Source organism: Microdochium trichocladiopsis (genome assembly GCF_020744255.1).
Source record: "Microdochium trichocladiopsis strain MPI-CAGE-CH-0230 chromosome Unknown B0I36scaffold_15, whole genome shotgun sequence".
NCBI classification, from domain to species: Eukaryota; Fungi; Ascomycota; class Sordariomycetes; order Xylariales; family Microdochiaceae; genus Microdochium; species Microdochium trichocladiopsis.
In genome coordinates, this window is record NW_025763558.1 from 962,032 (window position 1) to 987,459 (window position 25,428).

The 25,428-nt window shown below is 53.3% G+C and overlaps 6 protein-coding genes across 6 annotated transcripts; 2 read left to right on the plus strand and 4 right to left on the minus strand.

Annotated features, from left to right (window-relative positions):
• Nucleotides 1–173: 173 nt before the first annotated feature.
• On the minus strand, nt 174–3,465 carry B0I36DRAFT_256992 (uncharacterized protein; the record flags this gene model as incomplete). The annotated part of the gene is made up of 6 exons (XM_046150988.1): nt 174–841; nt 913–1,313; nt 1,442–1,666; nt 1,732–1,843; nt 1,902–2,915; nt 2,970–3,465. The coding sequence occupies 6 exons, from the start codon at nt 3,463–3,465 to the stop codon at nt 174–176; spliced, it is 2,916 nt and encodes a 971-aa protein (XP_046004676.1).
• A 1,059-nt stretch (nt 3,466–4,524) lies between these two features.
• Nucleotides 4,525–7,546, plus strand: B0I36DRAFT_378474 (SNF2 family N-terminal domain-containing protein; the record flags this gene model as incomplete). The annotated part of the gene is made up of 9 exons (XM_046160688.1): nt 4,525–4,928; nt 4,983–5,090; nt 5,147–5,377; nt 5,522–5,715; nt 5,772–6,702; nt 7,026–7,073; nt 7,163–7,265; nt 7,358–7,456; nt 7,526–7,546. 9 exons carry the CDS (start codon nt 4,525–4,527, stop codon nt 7,544–7,546), a joined length of 2,139 nt encoding a protein of 712 aa, XP_046004677.1.
• A 2,120-nt stretch (nt 7,547–9,666) lies between these two features.
• On the minus strand, nt 9,667–10,461 carry B0I36DRAFT_256794 (uncharacterized protein; the record flags this gene model as incomplete). Its single annotated transcript, XM_046150966.1, has 2 exons — nt 9,667–10,228; nt 10,262–10,461. 2 exons carry the CDS (start codon nt 10,459–10,461, stop codon nt 9,667–9,669), a joined length of 762 nt encoding a protein of 253 aa, XP_046004678.1.
• Nucleotides 10,462–12,552: 2,091 nt separating this feature from the next.
• B0I36DRAFT_256822 (uncharacterized protein) lies at nt 12,553–13,128 on the minus strand (the record flags this gene model as incomplete). The annotated part of the gene is given in 2 exon segments (XM_046150970.1): nt 12,553–12,867; nt 12,880–13,128. Coding segments are annotated over 2 exon segments (564 nt in total), but the record flags the coding sequence as incomplete, so codon positions are not given.
• Nucleotides 13,129–18,215: 5,087 nt separating this feature from the next.
• B0I36DRAFT_378478 (uncharacterized protein) lies at nt 18,216–19,661 on the plus strand (the record flags this gene model as incomplete). Its single annotated transcript, XM_046160689.1, is given in 6 exon segments — nt 18,216–18,501; nt 18,616–18,903; nt 18,971–19,101; nt 19,179–19,238; nt 19,250–19,348; nt 19,365–19,661. The coding sequence occupies 6 exon segments, from the start codon at nt 18,216–18,218 to the stop codon at nt 19,659–19,661; spliced, it is 1,161 nt and encodes a 386-aa protein (XP_046004680.1).
• B0I36DRAFT_340887 (uncharacterized protein) lies at nt 19,586–20,515 on the minus strand (the record flags this gene model as incomplete). The annotated part of the gene is made up of 2 exons (XM_046155977.1): nt 20,493–20,515; nt 19,586–20,344 (listed from the first exon to the last, which is right to left on the minus strand). A coding segment is annotated over exon 2 (253 nt), but the record flags the coding sequence as incomplete, so codon positions are not given.
• Between the last annotated feature and the right edge of the window lie 4,913 nt (nt 20,516–25,428).

The following is a 25,428-nucleotide window of genomic DNA, read 5'->3' on the forward strand; positions in this document are numbered from 1 at the left end:
CGTCATGTGTTGAAGCTGGCTCGCCTCCTGAGAGAGAGCAGGGAAAGTGAGTTTGTCCAACAGCAACTTCTCACCCGCTGCATCTAAACCGTTCCTTATCGGATCATGTGATTGGAAAAAAAGTAGTTGCAAGTCCAGGTCATCCGGAGCGTTTCCTTTCAATTACGCCCTCGTCAGTACAATCCTCTAAAGCATGGTGTGAAACGAGATGGTGCGTGCATGAGTGAGGCATTGAGCGTGCTTCCGATCAGGGCAATGGTTTGTGGGAGAGGTTCACCTGATTTTCCGAGCAAATGAGGAGGAGTGGACGACCCCTGGCCCATGGGAGAGAAGAAGGAATCCTGAGTAAGCGATTCATCTAGCCGATCGATAGTCCCGGCTAACCATGGTGGTGAATTCCCCGAATCAGGGACACTGTTGGGTGGACCTTCCTCAGAGAGAACGGCACGCAATGGTCCAACACTTCGAGGCTGCCTCCTGATCCGTCTCCGAGGCGGCAATACTTGATGATGCCTGTTCACATGTCTAGATAGTGCCTGACGTGAATGAAACGCCAGGTACTGGCAATCCGGAGCCTCGCACTTGATGCGGACCTCGTGTGATGCTTCATGTTGACGACATTTCTCGAACGACTCGAATCCCCGTGAAGCATATGGGCACAAGGCGAAACGGCAGCTGAACGCCGTCGTGCGGAACTGTGCCTTGAACGATTCGAAGTGCTCGGCGGAGACTCCGGAGAAGTATTGTTTGTCAAGCAAGTTGCGTATCGTCTTCTTGTAGGCAGTCAGAGTTGTCTCTATGCCGCCTTCTGGTGAGAGGGATGACGGGGAGTGTTGAGTATCTGCATTACCTTAGCAATTCAGAGTATTTGACTCCGTGTGAGAATAATAGCCTACTCACCTGCCGTGGAACCAACTGCAAGGTTGGTGTGATCAGAAGACCTCCTGGACTGCTCTTTGGTGATGTGGAATCGCACGTTCGGCCAGTGAGGCATCGCTTGGTCGGTCCAGTCATCATCAAGTTGCCCTCCGTCATTTCTCGTGGGAGTCGTAGGCAAGTGAAACACGGCGAGATGCTCGTCCAGAATGCGTAGGAGGTCCAAGAAGTTCGGTTTGTGGTTCACTACCGTTTTTGGAGAGCACGTCTCCTGCAGGTAGTCTATCCAATACTCTGTGGCATAGACGAGAAGCCCGTGGAGGCCCTTGATCACCGAAAGCGACTTGTCATAGGTCTCTTCACCAGGAAGAGATTTGATGCCGTGTATCAGACAGGCCAAAACTGTCTGTGTGTGTTGGATGGCGGCAGCTGCGGGGCTTGTCCGCAACGGGCTGGAAGGCGATTGCAAAAACCTGGATCAGACTGTCAGCTTGGAGACTGGTCGTCCCTAGGGAGAAAGCAGAATCTGACTTACTCCTGCAGAGACACGTGAACGAAGGCGAACGTGTTGTTGGGCTTCTCCACAATGAGTGAGTCGCAAATCACCAAAATGTGAGCCGGAGCGAGATTGGTAACGAAGGGCTCCTGGAAGTGGTAGGAGAGTGCGGACAGCAGCTCATGCTTCCTGAGTGGGCGCTTCGCGTATGACATCCAGCTGCAAATCAATTGAAGGCGCGTGATGGAGCGGTCGTCAAGATGTGTCAGAATCTGCGACAGTATCTTTTGATAGCTACAGAACACATTGTTAGTGCTTCGAACGTTGGATATTTCATATACCGGAGGGCGGCGACATACAAGTCCACTATCTTCTCGGGCAGCTCGTTAACAGAGTTCATGATCTCCGCTGTATTGTAGATGATGTTGTGTGTCAAGTAGTCGACCACAAGTTTCGCATAGAGGAACATTCCTACAAGGCATGGAAGTGTTAGCGACAAACTTAGATCGGGCAGGGAGGTGAATATCACCGTCTGATTTGCGGACGATCGATGTCTCAATCGCCTCAATGTCTGCCTGGGTTGAGCCAAACTCCCCCAGGTGCTCGTAAACAGGGCGCAAGCGTGCAGTGACATATGCTCCAATAGCATGATCAACATTGCCACTTCTTGAGCCTAGCGACATGATATGACTCTTCTTCAACAAGTGTGCCAGTGTGGAGGTGTGGCGGCTGGAGATCATGACCTTGAAGGTAGTGGTGTTCGACTTCGCGGCCTTTGAAGTGATGAGGCCAAGCAAGTTGATGATGGCCTTCTGATGATCGTCACGGCACTCGTCGATGCCGTCGACCACAATCCACATGTAGTCAGTCTGGCTTGATAGCTTGGACGACACCGACACAATGTCAAGGATGAGTTTTTGCAGTGCTGTTTTTGAGGGTGTTTTCCGACCAAGGACCATGGTTTCGTAGACAAACGATATGAGCTCGACATCGTTCCGGATGAGTTGAAGGACAAGTTGTTGCATGGTATTCTCGTAGGTCAGGGAGGTTGCGAAAGAATGATTGCATAAATGTCGTACCACGGGAAGCTTTGCTAGCTCCATGAAGCGGATGAGCCGGTTGGAGAGGATGCTCTTCCCAGCACCAGGAATTCCCTGGAGCCAGAGAAGCGCTGTTGAAGGGTGACGCTTTAGAAACAAGCGCACGCTCTCATCGTTCGGGAGCCAGTCGCAGGTTCCAGGATAGGCCTCGCCCTCGACCGATAGAGCGTCAAAGATGGCCAGTTGGTCCGACTCGTCGACTTTCAACCAGGACGTAACGAACGCCAGTTGTCGCGATGACAGTTCCTCGTCCGCCGCCCGCTGCGTCAGGAGGTTTTCTTCCCTCCATGATCGGAGATCCTCTCGCATTTGTCTCGCATCGGCTATGTTGCGTGCATTTGCTTCCTTGTCAATCAAAGCTTCGTGTCGAGTCATGTCTTCCAAGATCCCGTTGAACTTTCGTTGGAATCGACCCCAGGAAGTGAGGAAAATGAGCTTCCAACCTACTGCGCGTCAGCAGGACCAATGCAGCATCGAAGTATCGTGGGGGAGCTCACCACTGCGTTTCACAAATACGTAGGCATGCTTGTGAAACTCCAAGATGTCCGCGTAAAAGACAGCGAGCGTCTGCTGAAATTCCTTACTCTTGCTGAATGTGGCGCCCAGTATTTGGAATCGCCTCAGGGGTTCCGCCATCTTCGAGTAACCTTTGATGATCTTCTCAAACGCTTCGACGTATTCTGAAGCCACGCGAAGAATCAACGTAATCGGCGCCCAGACCCACGACAAAAATGGAGTCCCGTTGCAGAGGATACCCATGACTTTGCCATAGTGCTCCAGGCTCGCGAACAGTGGCATCAGCCGTTTCATGTTCCTCAACGACTGTCTAGCAGCCAGTTGGTCCTCGATTTTGAGCGCCGCTTGCCGAACATCTTCGATCAGAGTTTCACTAAACCCCCGTGAGTCAAAGGGAGTGATTGTCTGCCTTAGGTCCTCGAAAGCCTTGCTGATGGTCTGTATCGCCTGTGGGCAGGGTGCTGGGTTGAGTGGCATCGTCGTCGGTTGGCAGTCATCGGTGCCTCAAATCGAGGTGAGACGAGACGACTGGACGGAGGGCCCCGGGGAAACCTATATGATGGCGCAGTATTTAGCGGCTGAGAATTGCGAACCAGGCCGCATTTCCTGCAGCTGACAGCAAGCGGTGTGTCAGCCCCAAGGTCTGCCTACATGGAATCAGGCGCTGAATTATGCCCAAGCCATGCAGGCGCTGCGCCAATGCCACCACCAACATGTTTCAGCTGAGCACACTACTGTCTGCACTGCCGCCCACCTCTCAGCTGGGGCGAAAATGGTGACATGGCAGTGCTGCGAGCCTGGCCATCGTTCCTCTCGCTACAAGTCATGGACTCGGGCATCTCTGATCATTTCACTTCAGGGGACCCGCGGTCATCGTGACTCGTGCGCTCAATTGCGGTCCGATAACTCATTCAGCCATGGACGACGAAACGCTTCATAGACCGCACAAGAGAGCCCGGATCAGCGAACCAACAACGTCTCCATGGGCGGATCTGGTCATGTGCGACCAGTCCGAGCCGAATCAGTACCTAAACACGGCAGCTCGGAACCACCTGGCAAACATAAGCAACAGCATTCTACAGCCATTCGCGCCAGGATCTGCCGTGGTTGGCTACAAACATATCCTGCCTAGGACTGGAGTGGAAAGCCAGCAGGTGGACTGTGTTGCCATAGGCCTCTGGAACGATCAGCAACACTTCACGTCAGTGGCAACTCTGCCAGAATGGGAGACATCCTTGGCAAGCTCACAGCCGATGTGGGACGCTCTTGCACTCGACGGCGTTCCTCTCAAGCATGCTGCAGACGATGCCAGGCAGGATGAAGACAGTATTGTTTGCTACGGCGTGGTACGTGCAAGCACCTTTTAGCCGGCCTCGCTGACAGATACAGGTGACGAATGTCTCGTCGACCTTCGATTGTTCAAGGTCGCTTCACGGGATCACCGATTTCGAAGTCATCCTTCAATCCGGAAGCTTGTTTCTCGGCATCGGAGATAACGGCATCACTGGGCGGGTAAAGAATCCTGCACACACTCAGATGATTCAGAGTCTGCTGGAGGAGCCTGATCTTTCCCTGCACGCACGCTGTTATCCAGACGAACAGTCCGGCACGCGCAAGTCGGTCATTCAGCAATGCACCATAGATATTACGGTGTGCGGTCCATTCTCTCAACTGGACGAAGTAGGAACCTGGTTCCAAGACTACGAGGTGTATCTACAGGATCCGAGACACTGCCACCAAAACGTCCGCTATTGCAATCCTCATCGACTATCATCATCAGACTTAGACAGCTGCCCCTGGCTGTCCGACTACGTGTCAGACAAGACCGTCCTCGAATTTGAGGAGATTACCGACCGTCGAGATGTTCTTGATGTCTTCAGCACGAGGAAAGATCTCGAAGAAGCAGACCAGCCAGCAGCAATTCTGACGGCGTTGAAGAAGTAGGAGTTGTTCTGTGGTAGTGAATAAGCTTCGCAAACTGACCTGCGATCCAGGCACCAAAAGCAGGCATTGACTTTCATGCTTGAACGGGAAAAGGGGTGGAATTACCGAAGTGCAGGAGGTGACGTCTGGGAAGTCCTTGACTCGAGTCGCATCCCGGTGTAAGTGCTGCCTCTGCTTCCGCACCGATCTCTCTCTCACTATAGAGCCTGGCCAGGTTTCTTAACACGGTCTCAAACTCGTGTCAGGCGGAAGAGCCACCACAGTTCTATGGCGGAATCGTCGCAGACACAATGGGCCTTGGTAAAACCTTGACTATGATCTCTCTAGTGACCACCGACCACGAGAACGACCAACAGCACTGCCATGTTCAGGGTTTCGACAATGGAGAATCCTGCGGAAGACCGACCACGTCCGCAACGCTCATTATTGTTCCACCACCACGTAAGTACTATATCCCCGCAAAGGCCGAGCCCAATCGTGCGAGCAACAATCTAATACACGACTCTCAGTTCTGAGCACATGGGAGGAACAGATCAACCAGTACGTTGGTGCCCATGGTTGTCCTACCATACGCTGACTTGAAGGACAGGCACGTGAGACCCGGATGTATCAATGTTCACATTCACCACAGGAAAACACGTTTGGGAGAATCTTCGACATTGAAGAGGGGCGATATCGTGTTGACAACATTCCACACTGTTTCAGCTGACTGGAAGCCAGCTGGGACGTCGCACGAATCTTTCATTTTTTCGCGTTGTTGGAGAAGAATCATCCTCGACGAAGGTAAGCACCTGCTCAATCTCTTCCACTGCACAAAAGCTAATGAGGCTGGGCCATAGCGCACTTTATCAAGAATGGAAACACTCGCATCACAAAAGCTGTGTGTGCACTCGAGGCCGTCGCTCGATGGGCGGTCACGGGCACGCCGATACAAAACCGTCTGAGCGATCTCGCCACTCTCTTACAATTCGTACGCCCGCATCCCTACGGCGACCCCCGATGCTTTGATGCCGACATCTCTCAGCTGTGGAAGTCAGGACAAAGTACCAAAGCAGTCGAACGTCTGAAGCTGCTTTCCGCCTCTCTTGTCCTCCGCAGAAGTCAAGGAACAATCGAACTACCTCCACGGAAAGACCTGTTATGTCCTGTTGATTTTACACAGAAGGAGCGCGAAGTGTACGAGCGGATGAGAGAGCATGCCATCACACGTATCGATGACGCGTTGCATGAAGGGCACCAACAGCAACGCGCACACGGCTCATCTCATGTCAATGCTTTGCAGCAGATCGAAGCATTGAGACTGTTCAGCGACCTTGGCCTCCATTACCATTCCCGACCATCGGCCATGGCCGATTCCGAAGAGTGGGAGCAGCAAGCTCAGGCTGTGCTCTATCGCCAGTGCGAGTTGGGACCAGTGATCTGTATCCAGTGCTCGTCTGCGACCGACATGACAGAAATCGCGAGCGATGATGGGCTTTCCTCTAACACGTCGAAACGGCAAGAACCTAGGGCACGCTTTTTCAGCTGTCTACGCTTCATATGCAGCGATTGCGTCGACAATCTCGGCCGATCTAGGCGCTCGCTTCCGTGCGGGCACACCAAGTCGTGTGCTTTCGCCTCCGTATCGACAAGCTTAACATCTAAGGTCGACGACACAGTCGTTGCTCACAATACTCTGGAGACATCGGACTCTCAGAACTTCACGCACATGTCTTCCAAGGTAAAGGCACTGGTGGCTGACATTCATACAGTCCCTGCACACGTGAAATGGTGAGCTCTTCCTGCAGAACCCATCTAATATATTCAACGAGGCTTTTGTTGACATACCGGTGTCTACATCAGCATCGTGTTCTCGAGCTGGAGGCTTTCTCTCGATCTGGTCGAGCGTGCGCTGAATCAAGCTTCCGTCACAACCGTTCGATTCGACGGCAAAGTCGCGCAAAAAGACCGGCTGCCTATCGTCAACAGATTCCAGAACGATCCTGGTATTCGCGTGATGCTGCTCACGCTATCCTGCGGCGCAGTCGGGTGAGTGAAGGCTAGAGTTGATGCCCTCTGCGTATGCCTGCGACTGATCTCTCCGCCTGATATAGCTTGACGTTGACTGCCGCCTCGCGAGCTTATCTCCTCGAGCCTCATTGGTAAGTCGTCATCCATCTCTCTGCTGGGAACACTTCCTGGACACCCTCTAGGTCCACCTTGAGGGCCAGATATTGATCATTGATCGTAGGAACCCCACGCTCGAGGATCAGGCTCTGGCGAGAGTCCATCGCCTTGGACAGGAACGGCCAGTGACGACGATTCGTCTCTACATGCGCAATTCCTTTGAAGAAGTAAGACCGCAGTGTTGGACATGTTTCCGTCGACTCTAGATTACGGAATTAGAATGTTTTCGCTCAAGCTCAACGGCTGACATGTGTCGCAGGAGGTCATGAAACTCCAGGACTCGAAACGGGATCTAGCTGGCATTCTTCTGTCACCCCATGACGGAATTGAGACGGACACCAGTCTGGGAACATTGGAGGTAAGTTCTGAGCCTCTGCCTCTCAGTCTGTTGGAAAGGGCATCAGCTAAGGATAACGTGTCTTTTTAGAGGCTACGGTCACTCCTGTGAGCCGCCTCAGACTTCTGGGGTGCTGCCAAAGCTTCCTGTTCCACAGTATCATGATTTTCTCCCGTTGCTAGGGTACAGTAGTGACCACTAGATGTGTCCGCTTTTCTAGTATCAAAGAACGATTCCGCACGGACCAGTGCCCGGTTTCGCACTGTAGCACGTGCTGTGCATACAACCCACAGCAAGTGCCCTCCAAAAGTGGATTACACCATGACATGCAGCAGTTGGCACAAACGGAGGGCCGTTTCTTCGTGGCCCTGCCGTGGTGACCATCGCGAATCGTCGGAATATCTTCGCCATGCCCGTCGCAGGATGACGGCACAGTATGACGCGATCCACACAACGCAGAACATCAAAGGCCAGTTTGTGCCTGTTGATGCGGGATAATTTTGTCGCGAATGTCTATTCTGCACACACGCACAAACAACTCCCACTCTGGCGCACAGCCAAGAGTACACGTCGTGGTCAGCTTTTCCTTGCGCGGGGAAGCCCAAACGGTTGAAATCAGGAGAAGCCGCATGTGCGCTTGGCGCACTGACTCTGGCCTCCTATAACGGCAATTGAGGAAATGCGCTCGGCTCGCGTCACCTTCGTTGCTCGCGCTTCGCGTCTTGCAGGTAGTTATGGAACAATACGAATTGTGCGTGAGCTTTAATGCGACAAGTGCTCGTGCGGGTTGCGCCTGCTTCGATGATCCGCTTCTCCTCGTCGTGGATTTGTGTCTCGAATCGTATATATGGTCGGGATGCCGCATGTTCTTTCGCCAGCTGCCACGAGTCATGTGAGACGGAGGTGCTGTTCGGGCTTTGAAGCGCCGTCGAGTGCTCAGAGTCGCTGATTGTATTTGCGATCGTGTTCGGCTAGGTGAAGCTTCAGACTTTGCATGAATGGGGATCGCGGTGGTTTGAGGAATTGCGCTGGAAGTTAGGAGGCATAGTAGAGAAGATGACCATCCATGGGTTCGGAGGTGTAGAAGTGAGGGAAGGCGGCCGCTTGGGGTGCCGCCTCCAGAGCGCTGGGGCAACAAGAGCGGACGCGGCTCGCGCGGCTCAGAGACCCCTGCTTGTTCAGAGCGTGTGAAAGTTCGTTGTCTTGGAACACTTGATCTAAGTCCGGTGCCGCCAGTCCCAGCGTATGTTCATGAAACACATCATCATGATCAGGACCGACCACATTCGTGTTGAAAACCTCGTCAATCGGGAATGGCTCGGACGATGAGGTAGTCATCTGAAAGTCCTTGAGAAGAAGGTAGAGAATGCAAGCGTTCGCCATATGAAGCGCGGCGCTCTTGATGGTAATGGCAGGCATTTCCAGGTGTGCTTGATAAGAATATGCGCCATCCTGAGAACCGAGCAAAACCTCCCGTAGGCTCCTCGAACTGGCCAGGATCAGACTCAGCAGTCGATGTGCACTAACCACATTGTCTTTCAGAATCTTGGCAACGAAGCTCGAGTACGTAGACTCGAGACTCGGTGGCAGAGCAGCTAGTATGGAGTCAAAATCAGCGGTGGAAGCCAGAAGGCTATCTTCCAGTGACGAGAGAGCCAAGTGATAGAAGGATGAAACAAGAAGTAAACAGCACCGCTCTGGGTGAACCTGCCTATTGCTTGGCGGACTTAAGTTATGACGGATTTGGTGCTCACTACTGGATTGACGATTATGCAGCTCGTTTGGTGGCGTTGATTGGTATTCCACATCTCTGGCATCCCATCCCGTGGATCCCGAAGCAGCGGTGTTCAAGGAGCTATTCGGGGACGGAGAGACGGATAGAAGCTACGCCAAGGGGGCGCCAGCGTTGAGGAGCGTCTAGCCCGATGGACACACGCAGAGAGGAAGATATGAGATGCAGCTTCTATGTTGTTGCCGTACTCCTTTAAACACATGCAGGTCAGTCCATTCGTGGGCATCATCGTGACATCGCATTGTCCGCCCCTCCAGCGAGCACGTGCGTAGAGAGTGAGTGTCGTAATAACCAGATCGCGGGCACTCGATCATGTAGCTCGCCTTTCACATTTTTGTCCATCTCATGGACAGCCTGCCGCTAACTGTTGTCATTCCCGCCGACCTGACCCTTTGGCACATTGACACGGTCAGTGCGGAGAAGGGTTAGGAGCTTCGTCTTAGCCCTCTTCCAGAGCCTCCCTCCCTCGAGACCCTCTGGTAATCAAGTCAGCTACTGGGCCCAAAGCAGAATGCGTCGTCTCACCTATTGATTCCTGCAGTAATTTTAAGTTACGCAAAACCAGTCGCGTCTTGGGATGGTCGGCTCCAACGGCCTTCTCTTTGCCGGCCAGCGCTCGCTGATACATCGCCTCGGCCTCGGCCCGCCTGCCTTGGTCCGCGTAGAGAAGTCCCAGGTTGTGAAGTGCCTCAAGTTGGTCTTCGTCGGCTAACCCTAAGCTATTAGTCCCATCACTCTGCACCCATTCGGCGCAACGCTGCCCATGCGGCAAAAGCTGCTGCTGCAACACCCAATAGTCTCTCTCCGTCGACATGGGTACCGACAAGCCGACCACTGTGAGGGCCAGCCGTGCATAGTCTGCCTTGCGGCTGCCCTCGTCCAGATGCGACGCCCACCTGTGCACCACCGGATGCATTGAGTAGCCAGCTCCGACGTCCTCATTCGCCTCGATCATGGAGTAGCGCAGGAGGAGTCCGACGGCCTCGAGGAAGCGGACTTCGCTGACGGCGAGCCCCAGGAGCCACTGTGGCCACTTGCGCTTGCCAGAGCCATCCCGGCCTGCCACTGTCAAGAGCCCGTGCCACAGGTGCTTGTTGTCGAGAAAGGCCCAGAGGCGTAGCAGGCTGGCGGCGGGGCCGTCCTTGGCCTCGATCTGGCCGAACGAGACCGTCCACGTCGTCGCGATACTGCCCTGATCGTAGTCCAGCAGCGGTCGGCCTGCTCCAGAGGCCATCAGCTTGTCCCACTGACGCCGGTAGATTTCCAAATACTTTGCGATGCTAGCCCCCGTTTCTCGGAGGTACGAGGCGGCCTGGGCCAACGCCAGCGGCAGCGCGTCGAGGAGGGTCAGGAGGTACGAGGCGCCGGGGCCTGGATCTAGTCAGAATACACCAACCAAAATCGGCCAATACGCCACTCACCAAGATCACCACCATACCATGCCTCGAGGATGGCCCTCCCGAGCCAGCCGTACACCTTGACCAGCTTGCGTGAATAGCCCGGTGGTGCTAGCTGTGCTAGGCGCGATAATCGCGTCGTGATCAAGACTGCGCCGTGATCCCACGGGACGTACTTCCTCACATCGTAGCCACCTTCCGCGCCGTCCCGATCGTGGTCCAGGTCGACATTGTCAAACACCAGCAGCCAGTCGCGGTTGTCATCACGCCCGAGCCACGTCATCACGCCGACCACCGCGGCGTCCAGGTCCTCCGCGCTGCGACCTTCTGCCTGCTCCGAGTTCGTGACAAAGGGCTTTGCAGCTGATAAGGTGAACAAGGCGGCCTGTGCAGAGTTGGACCCTCGTCTGACCCTAAGCTGCACTTCATTTAGCTATCAGGAGGCTGGGCATCTCTCGGCATTTAGCAGATAAGAAGGGGGCCACTGAGACATAGGTAGACTACGAAATGAACACTCTTGAGGTGGCGAGATACAGGCGGCTGGCCTTTTCCTGCGAGTGCCTACGCATGATGGTTTTACTTGACGTGAATGGTGTTCTGCCTGTCTATCCTGGACGCCGAGTGTGCGACAATGCTCAGACTCAGGACAGCTGGGGTGCTTGCGAAACTGAGCTTTGCTATGGGGCGTGGGAACTGCGAGAGAGAACGCGTCTCCCTCGCTCTCGGCAACCCTGAGGAACCCGCGCAGTACCCTCCATGGATGGAGCACAACGCTTTGGTACTTAAACTGCGGAGCACTGAATCATGGCCCTTGTTTAGCAGACTGGGACCCTGCACCCCATCCCTGAGATATGAAATGTCAGGGTACTCCATGATAACCCGACCCTTGCCGTCTAACGTCACCCCTTCGACAAGCCACTTTCGGCTTTAGAGATCTTCGATCGTTTACCTGGTTTCCTCGGCATCTTCTGGCTCCCTCAGGGGTCCTCTCTGTGTATCCTGTGATGCCGAATGCACAAAGCTCGTACGACAAGAGCCGATTTTGGACCTCGCGTCTGATGCCTTGCCCGTGAATCCCACTCGCTGAAGACCCAATGGCGCTCGTTTCACGCTTGGGCCATTTCAATGAGTTGCTGAGCGCTTCGATCATACAGCAGTGACCGAGAACTGTGTCCGCTTTTCAGACTGTAGTTGATGTTCCCGCACGGACCATAAAACTGTGGCACATAATGGTGCACACTGTGCAGACTGTCCCATAACAAGTACCCTCCAAAAGTGGATTACAGCATGACATGCAGCAGTTGGGGGCTGTTTCTTCGTCAACCTATCTGCAATGGTGACCATCGCGAATCGTCGGACAAATTTCACCATACCTGCCGAAGGATCACGGCACAGTATAACAGTTTCCACACAACGCAGGCCATCAAAAGCCTGTTTGTGCCTGTTGATGTGGGATGATTGTAACGCGAATGTCTTTTTTGCACACACACCTCCCACTCCGCCGCGCAGCCAAGAGCTCGCGTCGTGGTCAGCTTTTCCTTACGCGGGGAAGTCCCAACGTTTGTAATCAGGAGAAGCCGCACGTGCGCTCGCCGCACTGACTCTAGCCTCCTTTAACAGCAATCGAGGCTATGCGCTCGGATTGCGTCAGCTTCGTGGCTCGCGCTTCGCATATTGCAGGTTATTGTAGAACGATCCGAACTGTGCGTGAGCTTCATTGCTCCGATCAAGATGCTTCCTCGTTGAATAGAGCATTACACTTTCTATGCATGCCTTAAATAGCCATTTGAATCTCCGTATCAGGTGCCGATGCTATCTGAGTATGGTGCGTGGGAGACGTTGTGGTAAACATTGGTAATTATCCACCAACATGCTCCTCATTAACGTTTAAGTTTGTAAGGTTAAAACTTTGCTTAGGGTTAACTTAACTAATGCATGTTTACGCAGCAGGAGAAATAGCTGATCCCGACCAGGGAAGGGGGAAAGTTATATGGCTCACCGGAAAGGATCATTGATGCCGTGGCGTTCAAGACGTTGAACGAGATCAGGTATGTCCCGTAGGAAAACCCAGCATAGAAGATAATGGGCCACGACAGAAATCTGACGGACCGTAACGCACGGCTAAGCATTCCCTGGCCTGGAGACGGCTGCCAAATGGACAGCTTTTGCATGTAAGTCTTGATCGCCGGGTATGTTTCCCCGGGTTCTGATACAGCTGGCGATGTCGCAGCTGCTGACAGACTCTTCCCCTATACACTTGACCCGGCTCCCGAAGCTGTGGAAGGGGACGTCGTGGATGCCGGTTTGTGGGACGGGCACGTGCGGGTGTAGTTGGTTTCCTCCATGAAAAAGAGCAGCAGTATGAAGACAAACGCAAGGAATAACGCTGGCCAATAGAAAACCCACTGCCAACGGTGATACTCTGCAATCAAACCGCAGATGACTGGTGTGAAGTAGTTGCTACTGGCTAGTGTGAAGGCGTAAATTCCCATGTAGGTAAGTCTGCCCCCCGTCTCGCGACCAGAGTACCTCGCGACCACCAAGTCCCCACCAAAATCGCTAAACCTGCTCTTTTTAGGACCCCTGTTACCTCCCCTATCTCTTCTATAAGTTCTCGATTATCCGTGACCTTGCTTTGATGTGCTTCTTGTTTGGCAATGCTCTCCACCTCGTCGTTTTCGTGCCCGTCTTAGCTCTTGGTACAACATTGAGCCTCACAGGGCTCATTTTACTCGCAGTTCCTTTAGTCTTCGGAACGCTCTCTTTGATTATCTCCGTACCACTCTTCGATTGGAGAGACAAGATAAAGTCTTTTATCACCCAGGAGTTACGGCTAACTTTATTCACCGCTTGGGCCAGTGGCAGCAGGCGTTCGGCCTCAATAGTCCCGGTCGCTCGAGTATGAATCTACCCACGAGAGCTGCAAGCTGTAGATAGGGTTGGCTCGTTTTGTGGCGCATCTCTTCGAATTTGTTCTTTCTATTTCCCACTTTCCATTTTCTGATTATGTTATCGAGTCTTTTGGACAATTCATCCGGATCCAACTCCTCCCGAGCTAGATTCCGGCGGTACTTTTTGAAAGTCTTCCAAAGGGGGTGAAGTGCTTTAATGCCGGACCATTTTATCTCAGTTAGTTCGCGGGTCAAGTCTTTCATACACGTATGAGCTTCAAGTCGCTTAATCTTGTGCAGGCTGCTTTTTCCAATTGAGTCCATAACCTGTAGAAACCGGAAGTTTTCCGATACTTGAAACTCTGTTTGTTCCCATGGTTGAACTCCTATTTGTTCCCATTGACCATTGATGCACGAACGAATCCAGAGTTTGATTAGCGATGCAAGGGCGTAGTATGCCTTTGCGTCCTCAATGCTGATTTTGGCGTATTCTCTCGCAATGTGCTTAGTAACGAGCGTGAAAAATGCCCGCAAGTTGATCTGATCTATCCCAACTTCAGCCTCGATCAGTTTCTTTACGTCTTGATTCTCGGCAAAAGCTCTAAGCTTCAGCAACAGAGATTCCAGCGGTAGTTGACTGGCCCTTCTCAAGGCCTGATCTCGTTCTTTTTTAAAGCTTGCCAACTCGTGGATCTCAGTCCAATCCTTTGCAACAAGCTCTTGAAAAGCTTGCGTGACATGGTTTTGCATTTTAATAAGAACCAGTACTTTCAGCTGAACCCGTTTGTACTCCTCCGCCGCGTAGGTTCCTGGGTATATGTACCCGCGAGCCAACTTGGCAAAAAGGAACTAGCTCCACGTAAAAGGTTTTACTGAGTCACACGATGTCACGTATCCCTAACCTAACATTGACCAAAGGGATGTTTACGGAACCGCCAAGACTATATAGTTAGAATGAAAAACACAGCGGATGAGACCGCCCCCGAGCACGGTGCGCTAGCCGTCCGTCATTGCAGACTCAGCGCCGAATTATTAAGCGACAAAAAAAGAGTACTAGTAAGCGATAATAGAAGAGTACTAGGAACCTATACCTGAGGAACTTAGTACTATACCCTACTATCTAATTCCAGGGAGCTTTTAAGCTGAATCCATGGGACCCGCGCGCTACACATCTCCGACAGCATCCCTGCCACCGTGAAGTCTCGCTCGTTCTGTCTCTGGATATGTCATGTTCAACGAAAGGTCTGTGCATGGAGCAGGTCTATCTTATTCTAGCCCCTTTTCCCGCGAATTTACTTAACACTCTTTACCATAGATTTCCTTTCTACCCCCATATTTTTCTCTAAATGTGATCCACCGATAAATCCAAAAAAAAAAAAAAAAAAAAAAACCGACAGCAGCCGGATAGCCTCTAGTAGAACGATGCGCAACCAGTCACTAACCGACTCCGCGACCACGCTGGAACGCAGAAAGGATCCCGACCCGGTCTTAACATGCCTACAGCTTTATGCCGACCTAACATACAATGTCCTCATCTGCTGTAGACCCGATTGCCGACACGCTATTTCACTGTACGGAGCCCAGTGTCACGATCCAGCCTCCGGGGTCAACCGACTGGCAGGGCGCTAGGTTGCTGTTCTGGAAAGGTAGGTTGAACCTTTGTAATATCACTAACTCTTGCTGTCGTTCTCTCTTTGGGCGTTGTCGTGCCTCTTGGAAGAGATAATAGTCTCGGCAATTGAGTGACCAGTTGCAAGTGTGTGTGAAACTGATACTTAGATTGATCGCTGAAGTACAAAGGAGGTGACTATCTAGAGTAAAGGGAATCCGGTTGACCATATACCTTTGTCCTTCGTCGCTGAGTTTACGTGGTCACCCCCCTCCTGTATGACGTTCATGCTTCTGGTAATGACCGTCAGGCATGTAGCCGTCACGACAGCGCGTATTGGTGTGAAGCTGAGCGTGGCTGACTATCGCCACGTCGCTATCGAGCTATGTCGACACATTCGAGGACTAGTCATTCAGCAGCTCGAGGTTGATATGGGTGATGAGGCCAACTGTGAACAACGCGCAGAACTTTGAGGACCGGCTTACTGGCGAAGCACGCAGGCAGAACAAGGTCGAGTACGTTTGGGGTTTACAGGCCACGAACGCGCCCCATGTGGCCAGATCGGCTTGGCAGCCCTGCGAATGCCCTCTCAGGGGCGACAAAGACTGGAGTAATGTTGATGCTTCCCATTCCGCGAATACCTGGACGAGTGGAAGAGGACGAGCTTCTGAGCACCAATTCGAACATGTGAGGACCCCCGGGGCTCGGAGCCACCGCCAAGATGCATCCGAGCCAGCACTACTGGTGAGGCCGGGCAAGTGCTCCTGTGTCGGACTGTTGATATCGCTGGAGGAATGCTTCTTCGCAACTCTCAGCAACCAATCCTATGTCCCCTTTACCAGACAACTTTCGCTTCGCCATAGAGCGTATGGTTGCAGTGCCTTCGGAGTCATGGATCGCTTTAGAAAGCCGGGTACGATACATAGTAGTTCACCAGCATTTGACGAGACCTTAGGCTGCGCCACCAAGTGTGCGGCAACGGAAGATATCTTGACAAGGATAGAGGTGCACTGACCAAATGTCAAGCTGCCGTCCAAGAGTGATAGACGCGATGGATATGCTTGAAAGATAGAACACGCTGGATCATACCTGTAATTGGGCTATCGTGAGCGCCCAACACACGACGCGAGGACCCCAGCACAGTGGGGCTTTCCAAAAGGAAGAGGTCGTCCTTGAGTACGCCTTCGTGCACCTACCTATTAAAAAGGGTCTTCACGGCATCCTCCTCCCATCATAATATACGATAGCTTTGGGTTTTCTAGACTCATTGGTGTTCTTTGAATTCCATAGAAATCCACTACTGGACTCTCTATTCGAGCGGCATATAGCTGGTGTCCTGAACGGAGGTGGGCGGGAGACTGAGAAAGCGGGCCCACCGTGATCAGCGAGACGTTGCCTGCAAACGATGGCCAAGCATCTGGTCTGCGAGCGTGTGGAGAATGGCTCGCTCCGTATGCATGGGTGCTCTGGGTTCTACGAGGCACCGGCTCAAGGGTGGCCAGCTACGGGCGGTCAAATCAGCAGCGGCAGCAGCAGCAGAAGGCTTCCAAAGGCACGTGGACCCATACGAGGCAGAGCCCCCAGTGGGCGGCAGTCCAACTATCACGGAGCTGCAGGTCTACTCCGAATTCTGCTGTATAGCGTGCTGATTCGTGACAAGAAGGCGGGAAGAGATTCAGAAGCACCGGGCGAGAGAGGCGGTCAGCCATGATCCCGGCCAAAAGGACTGTTCGGCAGGCATAGGCCACACGTATTGGAAAGAAGTGCGACTACAGTCGTTCTCGTCGGCAATGCACCGCACGCGGTACTGGGTCGTAGGAACGCCGGCAGCGGGCAAGCTACCACGCATGCAAGGGCGGAGCCGGGGCCGGATGGCGGCGGTGGAGGTCAAGACTTTGAGGCCAAGATGGCGGCAAAAGTGGTGACCGAATATGCGGAGTGGGGCCGGACATGGCCGAGCTCCAGCGCGTAGCTGGTCTGCATGCCAGCTCTGTCAAGCGTCCGGGAGGCCCTGGTAATGATCATCGGGACTTCGTGTTGTCAGGAACTAGGCCTCTGTATATCTCTCTGCAGGTCCAGAGTGATTGGAGCGTGAGTATAACACTCGGCATAGTCTACTGCATTTAGCGGTGCCTTAATTGAGAAACTGGCTGTAGGTCGTTGTGGTGGTGGCCAGCATGACGGGGCACACACGCAAAGCAGAGATGGTCGGGCTGGATTCCTCCGCCAGCAGGATTTCGGAGGGGTTGGTGTTGCGCTGGCTGGTGCCCGTAACGAGAAGGACAGTGGCCAGCCCATTCTGACGAGCTGCAGCTTGTCGAGTTGCTAGATGGTGCTGCCTGCCCACCTACCCAAGCACGAGCTGATTCCACGCGCCGCGCCGGCCGCCGGCCCACACCCTTGTCCACCAGAGTAGCCGCTGCACGCTAGCCTCACTGCCGCGCGCCGCTCCGTCTCAATCATCGCGCCTGTCAAATCGCGACAACGCCTGCGCTCTCGTCGCTCCCTCAGAACCAGCTTGAATTTGCTCCTGTTCGAAGCCGTGCGCGCGTCGGCGTCTGCGCATCAGTCAGCACCTCGGGCCGCATCACCCGCCCAACCAAGCCCACACACCTTTACAAGCTTTTCCTCCACTGCGCCGTGCATAGCAGCCGACATCTATCCTCTTTGCCGACTGCAAGTCTCATATCATCGTGGGCAGCATCCCTCCTTTTTGCCGCTAGATAGAGACAGGGTCCCCTGCCGCGAGCGCCACGCCAGCGTAGCTCTCTAGCTGCGGATCTTGAAGTAGCTCCTGCTGCGCCATCCGCACAGCACTTGCCACCCCCCCTCCGAGGCTGCGCGCAACTCCAACGCGGCGCTTTGTTGCAGTCTCTCCGCTGCTGCCTGGGCCTACTTGCTCTACTTTCCTTTCCAAGAGATTGCGCTGAGCTTCAACCGTCTGTTCCATCCTCGGCTACTGCTCAGCCGTCCACGCGGCCCAGACACGTCGCTTGAATCCCACGCGCAAATATCGGCATAGCAAACAGGTAACGCTGCTGCCAAAAACACGCCAATCTTCAAGGTTCGAAGAACATACGATTCTGCAGCAATGGCCACCGCTCGCAAGCGGCCTCGGCCGGAGGAGTCCACCGAGAATGTGGCCGAGGGCCCGTTCACTGTCATACATCCGGATCCCAATGAGAAGGAGATGAAGACAAAGCGCCGCCGTGGCAGTTCAGAGGATCGGCCCGCGCCTTCGCCAAAAATTCACCTCCAGGTCTCGCCATTCTCTCCGATCGGCAAGTTCAACGCCAAGGACAACACCATGGACCGCCACTACCAGATCGCTCCGTTTGCCAAGTGGATGGACATGACCAGATATAACAGCTTCGTTTGTACGCGGGCCTCCCTATTACCACCCCTCCTATGTCTCAATCTGTCTTGTGATGTCTCCTGCTTCGTCCTCTGACAACTTGTACCTTGATCGATACTGACATGCGGGTGCATAGTGAATGGTGTCAAGTACCACAGTGAAGGCTTCGTCTTCGTCGCAACTGACAACACTATTGAGCGCCAGAAGAACTCCGGCGAGTCCCGTCAACCTAGAAAGAAGTCCGGTGACGACTGGGTCGCAAGGATTCTCGAAATTCGCGCTGCGGATGAGCATCACGTTTATGCGCGCGTCTACTGGATGTACTGGCCTGACGAGCTGCCGGCAGGCACGACAGAAGGAAAGCAAAGAATGAAGGGTAGACAGCCTTACCACGGCAACAACGAGCTCATCGCTTCCAATCACAGTAAGGAATTTTGCGCGCCCAAACTGGTGTGTATCGCGTGGATAGCTGACATTCGTCGTCTTTGCAGTGGATGTCATCAATGTCGTCAGTGTCACGGCAAGCGCTACTGTTCATCAGTGGGACGAGACAAATGAAGATGAAGTACAGCCGGCTCTGTACTGGCGCCAAGCCTTTGACGTGCGAACCATGGACCTCTCGGTATGCCATCCACATTCGCACAGGACTCTGGAAATTACCTGCTGTTGAGACGCTGCTGACTCATGAATTGATAACAGTCCGCTGAAGAACGTTGCCGCTGCAACCGTCCCGAAAACCCGACAAGAAGCTCACTTGCTGTACCAACGAGGAGTGCCGCAAGTGGCTGCACGACGATTGCCTGGTCCACGAAGCTCTCCTGCGCACTTTCGCACGCCTCGGAACCAACAAACCTCACAAGCCGGCGCCCGTCAAGGACGAGCAAGATAAATGAGACTGGCCGCCGGCCTCTGTCGCCCAGCGAGTCGGGAGCAGCACCAACGGCGGAGCCTTCTATTGATGTGAAGCCCGAGGAGCAAAACACCGTCAAGATGGCCGATGTCGAGAACGTGCTTCCCATTATTAAGGCAAAACCATACGAGGGTTATTTCTCTGCCATCATTAGAAGTGATGTCAGTCCGCTAGTTGTCGAGATTACTGATCTGCGGGAAGAAGTGACCGGTGGTCTCAAGGAGTGGACGGAGCCTCTGGACTGCCTTGTTTGTGGTCAGCAAATCCACTAAACCAGGAAACTCTAGCATCTGTTGGCAGAGTTTTGCTGGAGGCATAGACGACAAGGACGATAAAGGTCTGTGGACCAGACGATCGGTAGACGAGATCTCGCGGGCTCGCCCAGTTTTCGAGGCAAGAAGGAAGCCGACCGGACCTAGGTTACCTAGAGCCCTCCGCAGCATGCGTAGATAATGTCCTCAGACCTACCTACTGTCTTATTCCACCCCGTAATCGAGTCAACTTCCAGGGGTCCACACGCATGCAGTGTCGACCGTGCACACCGCGACGTCCCTCTCATTTTGGTAAGGCTTTGTTCACCATTTGCGGGCCTCAGTTCATCGATCTTGACCCATACAATCGCCAAATGTATTGCAATGACAACGTGAAGCTCCTTCAGTACGGCGGATTTGGATGTGGCGAGCTTCTCGATGACGGGCCCATGGTGATTGGTGTTGATAAGGAGATCTCGGCTGCCGAGTACGTCGCGGGATGATACCGCACTCAGCGAAACAAGATGGGAACGAGCCGGGAGGTGCCTTGCTTCCATTTCGGGGTACAAGAGCGCCAGCAAGCCGACAGCAGCACAAGCAATGCGGGTTGAGCGGGTACTCAGGGTCAGCCTGCTGGAAGCGGCGGATATCAGGAAGGCAAACCTCAATTACTACACCAAAGCCGTGCACCGACTAAGACCGATGTAAGTATCGTGACTCCAGATTCCTGCTACGATCCCGACTGCTACAGCGAGGCATCCATCTATCACCACATGCAGGTCCTTCATCTCATCCACACTCTCTGCCACGGATCCTTTACAGTCTCTCCTGCCCTCCTTAACTCCTCTCCAGCCCAGTTCGCTTTTGGTCTTCCAAGCGCAAGTGCTTACGAACCTCGTGGTGTCGGAGATTCTTTGTGTCTTTCTTGACTTTCTCGAAAGTTGGAACATAAGCAGGCTGGAGATACTCTTCAATCTGCCCATACGTCTTGTATAGACCCTCGACCAGTTTTTGTCCAACCATCCCTCAATCACGTCACGATCTACGTTAGGCAAGGTTTTCATAGTTCAATAGACAAGGCAATACTTACGTGGTTTCAAAGTCCCTTCATTAGCATCGTTATGCAAATTCATAAGTTCCACATCGCCCAAACCTCGGTCAAACAACTCCCAAATGTCGAGAGTGTCTGTGTGCTACTTTCTCTTGAACGTCGTGCCGCGTGAAAGGTTCCTTTGTGCTAACGGCACATGTCAGGGCTTACCCTGTTGACTCATCTAGAAGGCCGTGCCCTCCGCGCCACTATTATGACGACCTTATCCGCGCATTCGCCTTTTGCGACGTCTAACAGAGATAGATGGAGCACAGCCACACAGCTATGGCGCATCTTCTGGAGTGGCAAATCGCCTTTCGCAAATACATAAGCAGGCTCTACCAAAAGAGGACCGCTTTGATCTGGGGGCTCATTTGTCCTGTTGCGTCAGAATTCCAATCAAGCTGACCTGCTGTCAGTTTCGACATAATATTACGAAATCTACAAGTGAGAGCATACACGCAGAAATGTAGTCCAAAAAGCGGAAAGGGTTTCAGGGTAATGACCGAAGTGCCTCCATCTTGAAGCCGTGGTCCGCGATTTCAATGTTATCCATCAGCGGTAAATGAATAGGCAATTACTACACGGGCATGAAGAATTGCTACCCGGGCATGACTCTTACACGGGCATGACCTTTTGCAGCCTCTGATTGGTCCATCCCTTTTTGTTAGTGCATCTAGATTCTGCCAACGCTTCCCTTGTACCTCGGGATTAGCTCTCCACCACGACGATCGACGAGACATATGGAAGCTATTCACTAGCTAGCTACTACACCAATTACCTCTTGTCGCATGTCAAGCCTACTGATAATGATTGTTCGTGAAAGATACCATATTTGTCAAGGTCCCAGGGCTCCAGGCGTGGTGTGTTAGGCCCCCTGCTGAGACCAACACTCAAACACACGCTGTATCAGGAATATCCAATAGCCTCATCTTCCAAGGCATCTGCATCACAAAGCAGGTCATTCCTTTGTGCTGAAATTGGTCCCCTCTTTCCTTCTTTCATAGTCAAATCAACTGCCCCTTTAACCATGCTCTCATCCGTGCGTGCGACACTCTTCCTGTCGCGATCAAGGCCGTCATTATGTCCCAGCCCGGCTCTCGATCTAGCTCAGCAAGCAACCAACGACTTCGAAGCTATCAATTACGTCCTCGAAAACGACAGCGGCAGAACCAATCTGAGAGTTCAAGACCACCTTCGTCTAATAGCACAGGGACGAGCATTGGCCCACACTATGGCGTGGGAGACGACGAGGCACTCTGTAATGCTTTCGCCTCGTACCCAGAGACCTTCACGACCGCTCCACGCCCCCATGGATCGCGTGGGCTGAACGAGCCACCATGGGAGCTGCGATTCGATCATGAGACTCACCTATCGAATGATTTCCCAACCCGAGGAAGACGGTCGCAACGAGTAAGAATGCCTATACCAGGCCCGGAAATCGACCAGCCACCTGCCTGCTCTCCACAACAATCAGCACAAGAACAATTCTCTCCAACAAGACCCCAGTTTCAGTCCGCCCTTAGGCTAGTGCGCGAGGTGATTGGGACAGATCGAAGACTTACCATCGAGCTCGTCCGGTCATACGAACGAGTCCGCCAATGGCGCGAGATATGGGGCTACTCGCCGCTCAGTTCAACTCCATTCGAATCATCTCCGCCATACTCGCCTCCCCGAGAAAGGCACTCTCCGCCTATCGCCTCGCCGCCCTCGCCCGACCACCCCTTGTCGCCTGTCCCTGACCCGATCCCGAACCCACCTATCCCAGACGACCCAGCGCCGTCAGCCGAAGTCCTGTTCGAGTGGGTGAATACTTTCGCGAAGGCTAATGGCTTCGGTATTGTTCGACGAAATGCCTACTCATATAAGGGTCGGAAGATCCGGTACTCTTTCCAATGCGATCGATTCGGAGAACCACGCCCCTCAGAGAGTACCGGTATTCGGCAACGGAAGTCTCGAAAGTGTGGTTGTAAATGGATGGTCATTGCCGAAGCACTGGAGGAGGGTAGATGGCTTCTACGACACCACGATAATTCCGAGCATAGCCAGCATAACCACCGGGCCAGTATCAAACCATCCGCCCATCCCTCCCACAGACGACTCACTACACCTATCAGGGCAACAGTCGAATCGACAAGCCGTCGGGTCGGAATTCGGGCCCGTGACGTACGCGCGATCGTCCTGGAGCAGCATCCCGAGTCATCTTTTACACGAAAGGATATCTATAACGCCAGGTCTCGTATCAGTCGAGACAAGTTGAGCGGCCACACTCCTACTGCAGCACTGATCAAGCTGTTCGACGAGATGGAGATTCCCTATCTTGTTAAGTGGGCGGATGATGAGCCAAACCGCCTCGTCGGTCTTGTCTGGACCTTTCCGTACTGCCTCCAGATGTGGAAGCGGTTTCCTGAGGTCCTCAGCTTCGACAACACATACAACACCAACCGCTTCAAGCTTCCATTATTCCAAGCAACAGGACAGACCTGCCTTGGTTCTGTCTACAATGCGGCGTTCGGTCTGATCGACAACGAGAGACGGGAGGGGTTCCAGTTCCTCTCTGAGAGCATTCGACAGATCTCAGAGCAGCACTCTATTCGCCAACCGGACGTTATCATTACTGACTTCGACGGTCAGATGAAGGCCGCCCTGAATGATCAGTTCCCTGATGCACAGCAGCAGCTGTGCATCCACCACATCAATTCTAACGTCTTGCTCAAGTCAAAGCAGAAGTGGGTCAAGGGCCAATGTAGCAGTAGTAGTCCCGACAGCAGCAACGGGGAGGACTACGCTCCACAGGCACAGGCTGAGCTCGGCCCGAAAGACGGACAGTTGGTCAACGCGCAGACAGCTGAAGTCGTCCCTCATAGCCATCGAGGGGTTCTCATGATGTGGAAGGTCGTCTTGTTTGCGGAGACAGAGGAGGCTCACGAGAAGGCGTGGGGAAGCCTCTGTAGGGAATTTGACGATCAGCGGGCCATCCTGCGGTATCTCCATGGAACCTACATGCCTGTCAGGGCGCAGTGGGCACGATGTTTCATTCGCAACTATCGCAACTTCGGCATACGCGTCACATCTGGGACAGAAGCAAGCAACAACAACATCAAGAGCTATCTCCTGAATGGTATGAGCAATCTCTATCGGCTTATCGAGGCTATGCAGGACATGATGAAGGACCAGGAGCGAGATTTCAACGACGCCTGCGCAGCGGACGAGGTACTTACCGCGCGAGAGTACATAGGGTCCAGCTCGGAGTATCTAGGCGAACCCCGGACAGCACTCTCTTCGAAGGGTCTCGGGCTTATCAACAAACAATATCGGCTAGCAAGGAAAGCAATGCCGACGGGGAAGAATCCGTTCCCTGACCCCATTGGCGATTGCAGTGAGGACTGCTCGGTTTCGACCGAGCTTGGAATCCCCTGCTGCCACACAATCTACTCAAAGCTGGTGAGTGGCACGCCTCTCACCAAATGGGAGGTCCATCCTCGGTGGCGCCTACGAGAGCCATCCTCTCGAGATCCATACCGACGAATCCTCGACCCTAAGATCGCCACTGCTCTCCGTGGCAGACCTAAGAACACCACACAGGCTGTTCCAGCGCGGCTAGCCATTGAGGCAAGCAGCCAGCCGAGTGGCCAACGAGCCAGCAATCCAGCAAGCCAAGCGACAGGGCGCAGACGAGGTCGACCACCAGGAAGTCACAACAAGTCAACGCTAGCTAGGCTTGCTCTGGAAGCGAGCCAACAGGCCAGCAGCCAGGCTAGTAGCCAGGCCAGTGCCTCATCCCAGCGCCAGACGCGCAGCCGGTCAGCTGTTCTTGGAGCTGGAAGAACTACAGGAGTACGTGCCAACGGACGGAAGACGCAATCTAGCATTCGCAGGCGAAGGAGTCAGTGGGAGCTGCTTTACAGCGACGAGGAGGTTCTTCCATCTATAGTAGTTAGAGGATAGAGATATAGATAGCTGCCCTCTAGGGCGTGCTGGAATTGGCCGTGTTCTGTATTGAAAACCAGACCTTGTTTTGATATACGCCTAAGACCTGTTCTAGAGGCCTGGTTGACCTGGTTGGTTCTGACTATACCGAAAGCACGGCCTTGTTAAGAGAGCTTGCTTCACCGCCTTTGCACTGATGTACCTGTGGGTCGAAGGAAAAAAATGAGCGAATCAGAGGCGATAGAAGTCATGCCCGTGTAAGAGTCATGCCCGGGTAGCAATTCTTCATGCCCGTGTAGTAATTGCCAATGAATAATGCCAGGGGACAAGAGTCAGGCGCCAAGGCAAGGCCCCCGAGGATCACGAGGTTCGAGCACCCCGTTCCCTCGAAACGATAGGAGCCAGTCTATCTCCCCTGCCAGGCGCCGCCACAAAACCTTGCAAGGCATACAAGTGTCGGAAGAGAATGAGAACGTACATAACCGGTTTTTAGAGGCTGCCACTTACGCGAACTTCTGCCCATCAGCACTAAGATTATAGTAATTGAAGAACTGAATAAATTGAGATCTCGTAGTCTTGTTACGTTTGATGGAGACTCAGCACCAGTGGACAGCTAGTACTGAATATAGAGTGAAGGTAATTGAATTATTTCGCCCTCTTAAATGGGCTAAGAGTGAACTGAATAGGCGATTCTCTGTAGAGACATATATAACAATAAATCAATCAATTCATAGACGTCCAATAAGTCTGTCCTTGGCGAGGGAATCT